At 49.8% G+C, this 10226-nt stretch overlaps 1 protein-coding gene across 3 annotated transcripts; it reads left to right on the plus strand.

Annotated features, from left to right (window-relative positions):
- Positions 1-5563: 5563 nt before the first annotated feature.
- On the plus strand, positions 5564-8603 carry LOC120661850. Of its 3 annotated transcripts, none has more exons than XM_039940837.1 (6): positions 5564-5719; positions 5824-5901; positions 6919-7116; positions 7219-7450; positions 7870-8009; positions 8112-8603. In XM_039940837.1, exons 2-5 carry the CDS (start codon positions 5854-5856, stop codon positions 7980-7982), a joined length of 591 nt encoding a protein of 196 aa, XP_039796771.1. In that variant the 5' UTR covers positions 5564-5719; positions 5824-5853; the 3' UTR covers positions 7983-8009; positions 8112-8603. The 3 variants fall into 3 exon arrangements, with proteins under 3 accessions (XP_039796771.1, XP_039796769.1, XP_039796770.1); XM_039940835.1 differs by having other exon boundaries at positions 5566-5719; positions 7905-8009; XM_039940836.1 differs by having other exon boundaries at positions 5580-5719; positions 5827-5901; positions 7905-8009.
- Positions 8604-10226: the final 1623 nt, after the last annotated feature.

The following is a 10226-nucleotide window of genomic DNA, read 5'->3' on the forward strand; positions in this document are numbered from 1 at the left end:
TGGCAGACGAGACTGCGGCGAAGGAGGCGGTCAACACCGCACTCATGGCGGCGCAGGCGGAGTACGCTGACCTGAAGCGAACCGCCGTGAGCGTGTGCCAGGAGCTCGAGGGGGAGGGCACCGTGTCTGGTAGCTCGGTGATCAGCCGCCTATGAGCGCTAGGTGGCCTAATCGCCGAGCATGCCAAGAGCACCTTCCGTCTCGGTGTCCTGCGAGCCCTCGCCGTGGCCTCGACACACTACATCATGGATCTCCAGAGGGTGTCGTCGGGGTACGTCATTCCCAACGACGCCGATGCGGATGCCGCGTCAGCTATCATGGACGACGCCGACGCAGCCGCCGAGGAGTTCGCCACTGCCTTAGCCGGGAAGCTCGAAGGTGACATCCCCCCGATAGCCGAGTTCGATGCTGTTGCAGATCCACAGATGGCCACAGAGCCCATGTAATGAATTAGTACTTATTGTAATTGTACTTATGAATTTAAGAAATTCGTTATCGTTAAATCGACAGTGTGGCCCATCGAGGCCTTGTGCATTCGAGCCCGCGTTTCTTTACTCTGCTTCCGTGTTCTCGTACGCGACTTAGGTAAACTTATGCGAGGAATTTCGCGTTCATAAGCGACGTAGGCGTGGGGTGGTGAGAGGTGTGCCGTATCCCGGAGGCGTAGGCGGCCCCACGACTCGGCCGGCCCCGTACCGTAGTTGCTTATGCCTCGCGTCCATTTTCTCCAAGTGTACGAGAAGCTTAGAGACGGAAATTTTTCGAAAAAACGTTGGCGATTTTTGAGGACGTTCGGGGGTTCCCCCCGTAGTAGCCCCCGAGGGAGGCTTGGCTTTGCCGAGGGTAAATCCAGGCGTACCTCAGTGTTTGTGCGCATCCGAGCCCCCGAGGGTCTGGAAGGTTCCCAAAAAATAAACAAGTGAAGCGTACTTCTTTATTATTTTGGGAAATCGAAAATGCGAGTACAAACGATGTACAAGTAGCTTGGAAATACGTAGCTGCTGTATGTTCCAAGCATTGGTGAAGACTTCGTCGTTTTCGTTCGCCAGCTTGTACGTGCCGGGCTTGAGCACCTCGGCGATGATGTATGGGTCTTCCCACCATGGTGAGAGCTTGTGGCGGCCCCTGTTGTCATGTCGAAGCCTCAGCACCAAGTCTCTTTTATTGAGGTCTCGGCGCCGGACTCTCTGCGCTTGATATCTCGAGTCTCGTCCACTTGATCCAACGAGTCCTCACAGGCTCGCTGGCTCGCTGGTTCTGCTGCTCTTGATAGGCCTTGAGCCTTGGCGACCCGTACTCCAAGTCCGTGGGGAGTATGGCCTCGGCGCCATAGACGAGGAAGAACGGGGTAAAGCCTGTGGCTCTGCTTGGGGTCATCCTCAGGCTCCAAATAACCGAGGGTAACTCTGTGAGCCATCTCCGGCCAAACTTGTTCAGCTTGTTGAAGATTCTTGGTTTCAGTCCTTGGAGGATCATGCCATTAGCACGCTCCACTTGCCCGTTCGTCTGTGGGTGCGCCACAGCCGACCAGTCCACACGTATGTGGAAGCCGTCGCAGAACGCCAAGAACGTCTTGCCTGTGAACTGGGTGCCGTTGTCGGTGATGATCGAGTTCGGGACCTCGAACCTGAAGACGATGTCGGTAAAGAACAGAACGGCTTGCTCGGATTTAATCTTGCCGATGGGTCGAGCCTCGATCCACTTGGAGAATTTGTCGACTGCCACCAGCAAGTGGGTGAAGCCCCCGGGCGCCTTCTGCAGTGGGCCGACGAGGTCCAGTCCCCACATGGCAAACGGCCACGTGATGGGGATGGTCTGCAGAGCATGGGCCGGGAGGTGTGTCTTTCGAGCGTAGAACTGGCAACCCTCGCAGGTCCGCACGACGTCGATGGCGTCGACGACCGCGGTGGGCTAGTAGAAACCTTGCCAAAACGCGTTACCCACGAGGGTGCGCGGCGCGGCATGGTGACCGCAGATGCCAGTGTGGATGTCACGGATCAGCTTCTTGCCCTCGGGGATGGGGATGCATCGCTGCAAGATGCCCGAGGGACTGCGCTTATACAGCTCGTGGTTGATTAGGATGAAGGACTTGGCCCACCTAGCGAGGCGCCGCGCCTGAGCGCGGTTCGAGGGTAGGATCCCTCGAATCATCCAGTCGAGGTACTGGGCGCGCCAATCTTGCGAAGTAGGCGCCTCGTCGACTTCCATAGCTTCGGCCTCATCCGTGGAGGAGGTCCCGAAGTCAATGCCCATGGGCTCGGCCTCGTTCGCTGGGGGGTTCCCGCTGGAGGGCCTGGTGTTCGAGGAGCCTGGCTCCACCGGATCCTTGAATTCGACGGAGGGCTTGGTGACGTCGCGAGCGAAGATGTTCGGGGGGACGGTGGTCCACCCCGACGCGATCTTGGCTAGTTCGTTGGCATCCTCATTGTACTTGCGCGGGACCTGATTGAGTTCTAGGCCGTCGAACTTATCTTCGAGGCGGCGTACTGCTTTGCAGTAGGCCTCCATCTTCGGGTCGTGGCAACTAGACTCCTTCATCACTTGGTCGATGACGAGTTGAGAGTCACCGCGCACGTCGAGGCGTTTGACGCCAATCTCGATGGCGATGCGGAGGCCACTGAGGAGGGCCTCGTATTTCGCCATATTGTTAGACGCAGGGAAGTGCAAGCGTATCACGTACCGCATGTGGTGTCCGAGGGGTGAGATGAAGAGGAGGCTGGCGCCGGTGCCGGTTTTCATCACCGACCCGTCGAAGTACATGGTCCAGCATTCAGCCTGGATTTGTGGTGGGGATAGCTGAGTGTCCGTTCACTCAGCCACGAAGTCAGCCAAGACTTGGGACTTGATTGCTTTGCAGGGGGCGTAGGTGAGAGTTTCTCCCATCAGATCCACAGACTATTTGGCAATTCTACCCTCGGCTTCCCTGTTGCGGACTATCTCTCCCAAAGGGAAAGACGAGACCACGGTGACGGGATGGGCCTCGAAGTAGTGGCGTAGCTTGCGCTGTGCCAAAACCACTGTGTATAGCAGCTTCTGAATCTGTGGATAGCGTGTCTTAGTTTCGGACAACACTTCGCTGATGTAGTACACCGGCTGTTGGATAGGTAGAGCATGACCCTCCTCTTGTCTTTCGACAACGACCACCGCGCTGACCACTTGGGTCGTCGCGGCTACGTACAGATAGAGGGGTTCGCCATCCGCGGGTGGCGTGAGAATGGGGGCGTGAGTGAGTGATGCCTTCAGCCTATCGAGGGCTTCTTGGGCTTTGGGGGTCCACGTGAAGCGCTCGGTTTTCCTCAGGAGTTGATACAGGGGTAAGCCTTTCTCACCGAGACGCGAGATGAATCGGCTGAGGAACGCTAGCCATCCCATGACCCTCTGTACCCCCTTTAGGTCTCGGATTGGACCCATCCGAGTGATGGCCGAGACTTTCTCGGGGTTGGGTTCGATGCCCCGCTGGGAGACAATGAAGCCCAAGAGCATGCCTCGAGGGACTCTGAACACGCACTTCTCGGGGTTGAGTTTTACCCCTTTGGCCCTTAGGCAATCGAATGCGATCCTGAGATCAGCAACCAGGTCTTCCGTCTTCCTGGATTTTACAACGATATCGTCGACATATGCCTCTACGTTCCGCCCGAGATGGTCCCCGAAAACGTCGAGCATACACCGTTGATATGTAGCTCCGGCGTTTCTGAGGCCAAAGGGCATCGTGACATAGCAGTGCATGCCGAAAGGTGTGATAAAAGAGGTCGCGAGCTGGTCGGACTCTTTCATCTTGATTTGGTGGTAACCGGAGTAAGCATCAAGAAAGGATAAAAGTTCACATCCCGCAATTGAATCTACGATTTGATCAATGCGTGGCAAAAAAATGGAACCTTCGGACATACTTTATTCAAACTAGTGTAGTCTACGCACATCCGCCAGCTCCCATTCTTTTTCTTCACTAATACAGGATTAGCTAGCCACTCGGGATGGAATAATTCCTTGATGAATCCGGCCGCCAGAAGTTTCTGCAGCTCCTCGCCGATCGCCCGGCGCTTGAGCTCGTCGAAGCGTCGCAGGCGCTGCTTCACCGGCTTGGAGTTGGGTCGGATATCAAGGGAGTGCTCGGCGACCTCCCTCGGTATGCCAGGCATGTCCGAGGGGCTCCACGCGAAGATGTCTGTGTTGGCGCGGAGAAAGTCGACAAGCACCACTTCCTATTTGCTGTCGAGGGTGGCGCTGACCTGCAACGCCTTGTCGTCGGAGCGATTCGGGTCGAGGGGCACTTTCTTGATACCCTCGGCGGGTTCGAAGCTGCCCGCCTGTCGGTGCGTGGAGTCCAAGGCCTCGCTTGCCATTTTGTCGAGGGTGGCTGCGAGGGCCTCGTCCTCCGCTTGAGCCTCCGCGTGCTCCACGCACTCGACATCACACTCGTAGGCATGCTCGAACGAAGAGCCGACGGTGATGACACCCTTCGGACCCGGCATCTTCAGCTTGAGGTAGGTGTAGTTGGGGATGGCCATGAACTTGGCGTAGCAGGGACGACCAAGAATGGCATAATAGGATCCCCGAAACCCTACCGCCTCAAAGGTGAGCACTTCCTTGCTGAAGTTGACTGCCGTGCCGAAGCAGACGGGTAGATCAATCTGGCCGAGGGGTTGGACTCGCCTCCCCGGCGCCACACCATGAAATGGCGACTTGCTGGGGCGAAGCTGGCTCAATCCAATCCCCATGAGCTCCAAAGTGTGGGCGTACATAATGTTGAGGCTGCTGCCTCCATCCATGAGCACCTTGGAGAAGCGGGTGTTGCCGATGATGGGGTCGACAACAAGCGGGTACCGTCCCGGGTGCGGGACGTAGTCGGGGTGGTCTTCGCAGCCAAAGGAAATGGTGTCCTTCGACCAGTCGAGGTAGGATGGCGTGGCTTTGGTGACGGAGAAGACCTCCCGGCGCTCACGCTTGCGCTGCCGAGGGGTCATGTTCGTCGTTGGTCCTCCAAAGATGAAGAAGGCGTTCTCCACGGGGGGACTCGTCATCTCCACCTTTGTCGCCAGCATCCTTCTTCTTGTCCTCATCGCGATGCGTGACGCGGTTGTAGTACTTCTTGAGCATTTCGCACTGCTCGAGGGTGTGTTTGACCGAGCCCTTGTGGTAAGGGCATGGTTTCTTCAGCATGTCGTTGAATAGGCTACCTCCACCTCGAGGGGGGCCTCGAGGTCCTTTGCGGTCCGGGGCGGCGACGAAGGGCTCGTCGGAGTCTTCTGCTTGCCCCGGTCCACGCTGGATTGGTGGGGTATGCTTCTTCCCTTTCCTCCCCCGCTTTTGTTTCTTGGCGGGGGCGTGGGTCTTGAGGTTGCCGCCTTCTGCGGACGCATCTTCCTTGCGCTTATTCGGCTTCATGGTGGAACTTGACTTTTTAGATTCGTCTCGAAAAATTACATCCATCTATGAAAAAAATTCGCAAATAAACTTCGTTTAGTATTCCATGCACACATTCGTCATTTTGTGAAAAAAATTTCACGGTGGAAACCAAACATGGCCGGACCAAGCATCGACCGGCGACGCGCCCCAAGCCCACGTGGAAAAGCGGCGCCACGGCGGACGGATCAAAAGCGCGCAACCCCGCGCGGCTGCCTGTTCCCCCCGTCCCCGCTCCTCGACCGCTCCACCGCTCCGCTCCCGTCGCGGCCTGCCTGAAGAGGACGCCCACGCGCCGCGGCGCCGGCGACGAGATAGGGTCCGCGCTTCCTCCTCCTCCTCCTACAACTTCTTCTCCAGTTCGGTCTGCTCGTGGGGGCGCCGCTGGTGCGAGGCTCTGATTTGGTGGTGGCGCATTTTCAGCAGGTGGCGGTTTTGTTTTGGCGGCCGGAGATGATGGACGAGGGGCCGGCCGATCTGCGGGAGCTCGTGCGCCTGCCGGTAACAGATTTCCCCGCTTTGGGTTGGTTTCGTCGCTCTGCTCTGGCGGGGTGTTTCCAATTAATTCGGGTGTTCTGAGCGAGGTACCTGTAGCCTCATGTTAGAAATCGAGCGAAATTTGGATTTATGCTGAGGGGAGTTGTGCTGGAGCTGCGATACTAGATGCTACGAACCGATTGATTCGTTAGGAGTTTGGACCTCTTTGGTGTTTTCCTGTGGTAGGCAAATGTTTAAAATGGAACAGGGGGTCGGTGTAAGATCTAGGTGGGACTAAGGGGAAGGGAGAGAATCCAAACGAGTAAGGACTTCGAATCACGGTTCCATGGAAGAACCATAGGACACATACCTTTTTTAGCATGCGGGATTTGAGGGGTTAGAAGGTATCTTCGTGTGATAGAGGTCAGGGGCTTGAGCATCTGGAACGATATGCTGCTCATAAAAAAATGTTTTGAAATTGATTGGGTTATGTTTTGTTTCTACATTTATCGAGATTGTCTGAGGTTTTTTCGGGAACCATATTAAATGAGTAAAAGATGCTAAGTTGCTAGAGTATCAAGTCTATGCCACATCTGTCAAAGCGTGATCATTTCTTACATTAAAAGGCAGTTTTCGTTAGACAACTCTATTATGCAATCTGAAATCTGAGTCATTCAGTTGAATTGCTTTAACTTGATTGATGGGATGTGCAAAATCTTTTGGTACTGAATCTGCTGAATTTTCATTCAAGGGGTCAAGTTGACATGGACAAAAAAGGGTAATCCAATAGACAGTAGCTTTGGGTGTCATACTTTGGAATTTCAGGGAGTGTTTGACTATTCAACTTGTTTGGGTAAATTTTTTAGTATTGCTGTCATCATGTTGTTACATCAAAACTGCAACGCCTGAGCAGTATCCCTATAGTTCCACCATATTGTTCTTCTGTCATATATACTCACTACTCAGATCAGAATTCGAATCCTGATCAGTCGTTTCTTTCTTTGGACGGCCTGTGATGAAGTTCTTTCTTTCATGTCCCAGGATGTTCTGGTGGTATGCTCATCTAGAGGATGGACAGATGAAAAGCACATGCTCTATCTTCAATTATTGGAAGAAACATTTGTGAGCCAATTACATGACAGTGAATGCAGTTTCAAGGAACTGTTCAATCTCTCTTCAAGATATTGTGGACGTGTGAAGTCAGCTAAGCAAATCGTGGAATATGCCAAACCTGATCAGGTATAGCAAAAGCCACATTCTCTTATTCATTGACACAAAAAAATGGGAACGGTGTAGTTCTAACAAATCAAATTGCTGTATTTTGTTTGTATGATGGGGCAGGGATGTTGTGGGATAGTTGATGCTGACAAAGTCAACTCCAGCGTGAAGGTTGAGCTTATGGACTCACCTTCTTGTGGAAATCAGCAAGATGGAAAAGTCCATTCTATGGATGATAATGCATCAACCACAGAACCTGTAGAAGAAGCCATTTCCCAAGCAAGTGCAACGAGCTCTGGACAATGTTCCGCATGCTATGTTGGCAAGCACAGACATTCCCCTTCTAGGAGTGCAGGTAGGGGGTATATGTTGAATGTCCTTTTGCAAATGCTATTGCATATGACCCTAGTTACTTCTTCAGAAAAGGAACATTTTCTTTTTCTTCCAAATCTTGATTGTCTTCTATGATATTATTGAAAAAATAAGCAACAATTGATTTCCCAAACCTGTATTTACTTATGTACGCCTAATTTGATTTTCTTAGAAGTATAAGCTGTGCAATACCATTGTTGAATATGTGGACTGGGAAAATGCATCATCTTTCTCAGTACCTTGTTTTCTTATCTTTCTAAGCAGCACAAGTGTACCCTGGGAATCATGTCATTTGTTTCTGTAGCGCTTCATTTTTTTTTTACCTTTATCACTATGGCACCAGATTATGAGTACATAATATGTAAAAGGTATTAAGTTCATTTACTTGAGTGACATGGCCAGATTTTTACAAGAGAACTACTCGTGCATTTACTCAGAGGGGTCGGATCAGAACTTTGATGAGGAGACCAAAGGGATTGGAGAATCAAGAAGAGGATGCAGCCAAAAGCGATTGAAATCTTACAAAGTTGTGAGGGATGCAGGTAATGCGGTAATGGAGGGACTGGTCTCCACATTTTTAGTTGTGCTCTGTCATTATTCGATGCTTATTGAATGCGTTCTTGATCGCATCACATGGCTCATAGGTGGTTCCATCGGCGATGGCAGAATGCCAAAAAGTAGGAGGCCTTATTGCAAGCAACAAACCTGAAGATAAATATAATGGCACATCGAAGGTGGATGCTGGATCACTGGATGCAGAAGCTAGATCTCCTATGTGCAAAAATGATGGATCAAAAGGATAACCTAACGTCCACAGAGTGTTCTCTGCAGCTAACAAACCAGAGTGTTCTCACCTAGTAGTAACTGTTAGATTCACCATGAGCTGTAGACCTGAGAGGAAAACTCAAGTTGGCAAGTTTGGAACATAAACTAGTCTACCTTTCATGCTGGTTTGGCAACTCAAATAGTTTGTTAGATATACCACTTCTGTTTGATTTAGAGATGATTTTGAAGGTTTTGTTGTATTTCTGAGTGGCTATGGTTCGAAAATTTCTTGCCTGCCCTTGTATTGTACTATTAATCAATTATCTATGGTCTGTAAGCCAAATTGAGTGTCAAGTATTATTTTACTGTCATATCTGTCATGGTGTGGAGACGAAATTCTGATGTTGCTGCCGGTTCATATGGTTACTATTGTAGGATCTCAACTTCGTACACAATGATGAAAACAGAAAAAGGGTTCTTGGACTCTCGGTACACATGATCTCTGAACATGTTTTTTTTTCATATAGAATTCAAATTTCACCTTCTTTCACAGTCCTGCAAAACAATATCAGGTTCAACAAAAGTGCAAAGATCATTTAGTTTGAGTTTTCATAGGCACGATTGATTTAATCTGAATTCCAAGATTAGGATATATATTGTCAGTCTTTGAAACATTTTCTTACGTCATCTTTGAGTAAGCTTGGTTTGGTCAATGGATCTAGTTAAATCCCCAAAAAATCAATAGACGTGGTATCTATTACAGGACTACCTGCTTAATAGTTTATGGTTCCCAGCCACCGATAATTCACTGCCAAATAAAGGGAAGAGGTCACCGAGTTTCCCCTTGCAGAGATGTTTACACCTTTGGAATCGTACTTGAGTTGTTTAGTGGAAAGGCTCCTACCAGTGACATGTCCACAGATGGCCTCTGCAGGGCTATGGTCCCGGCAGCGTTCCCGGACCCGCTGGTGGGCATTGTAGATCCTGCTATTGTAGTGGTAGAAGAAAATTGTGCATACAATTAGCACGAAGGAAGAAGTAATGGTCATCGGGGACAAATCAAAAGCACCATGGTGTACTGGCACTGCTGTGCGGTAAGCAGGCCTTAGCAGAAAGGCTATCAAATGAGAGATGCTGCCATCAAGCTCCCAAGGATAAGGGCCACTTCATCCAACAGTAAATGCCAAATGAAAGTAGCTTTTAAGCTGGATAGATTATATCAGGGGCCTGTCCTGCATGTGCTTACTGTTTAGGCTGCTCAACAACAATGTCTGCAGTCTGCAAACATGTAAAAGAAAAAAGTACCTTCAGCTACTGCAAATTATCATGTGCTAGTTGCTAACACACGCGGGCTAGCATACAATTTGAAATATATTTTTCAAGTGTCTAAATATTATGAAGAACAAGCATGCATCAGTTCAGTCAGGCTTATTGTTTTTCAAGTACTTGATAACATATCTTGAATGAGATTCTTTTCAGTTAATGACCAAGCTATAACGTGCAGCTTCCAAAGCATCATGTTAATTTGTAATTTATCATAGTTGTTGTGAAATTTTCCAAACAGTTCTGCTGTCAAGTCAAACTTTGTTATTTCTAGTCTTAATATAAAGGTATTAAATGTCCTACTCCAATTTTGATAATGTGGCATACAATTTTCCTGCTGCAAATATTGTCAATTCCATACATCCATCCTGCTATTAACCTTATACAGATGGCCCTTTCCTGTTATACTCAAAACTGCAAACCTTATATGTTTTTGCAGAAAATATTTCAGTTCACCTGATTGCAGTTCCATCTAACTAAATGGTACTATCACCAGTTCACGTTAGATGTTCAAGCTAGAAATTTACGGTAAATTTGACCATTACTACCTTGCTATACATAGAACTACATAGATGTGTCACATAAAAATGACTAATAGATGCAGTATAAAAAATACGGCAATGCCATAGTTATTTTTCCTATAATTTCAAAGATATACTCAGATAAAATAA

This window comes from Panicum virgatum, chromosome 2N, assembly GCF_016808335.1.
Source record: "Panicum virgatum strain AP13 chromosome 2N, P.virgatum_v5, whole genome shotgun sequence".
Classification (NCBI taxonomy): Eukaryota; Viridiplantae; Streptophyta; class Magnoliopsida; order Poales; family Poaceae; genus Panicum; species Panicum virgatum.

Bases quoted from the DNA above. Each gene is read 5' to 3' on its own strand.
- LOC120661850 (XM_039940835.1), top strand. From the start codon at position 5,854: ATGATGGACGAGGGGCCGGCCGATCTGCGGGAGCTCGTGCGCCTGCCG. The intron at 7,117-7,218 runs GTATAGCAAAAG...ATGATGGGGCAG, and splicing joins AATATGCCAAACCTGATCAG to GGATGTTGTGGGATAGTTGA. The intron at 8,010-8,111 runs GTAATGCGGTAA...CATGGCTCATAG, and splicing joins CAAAGTTGTGAGGGATGCAG to GTGGTTCCATCGGCGATGGC.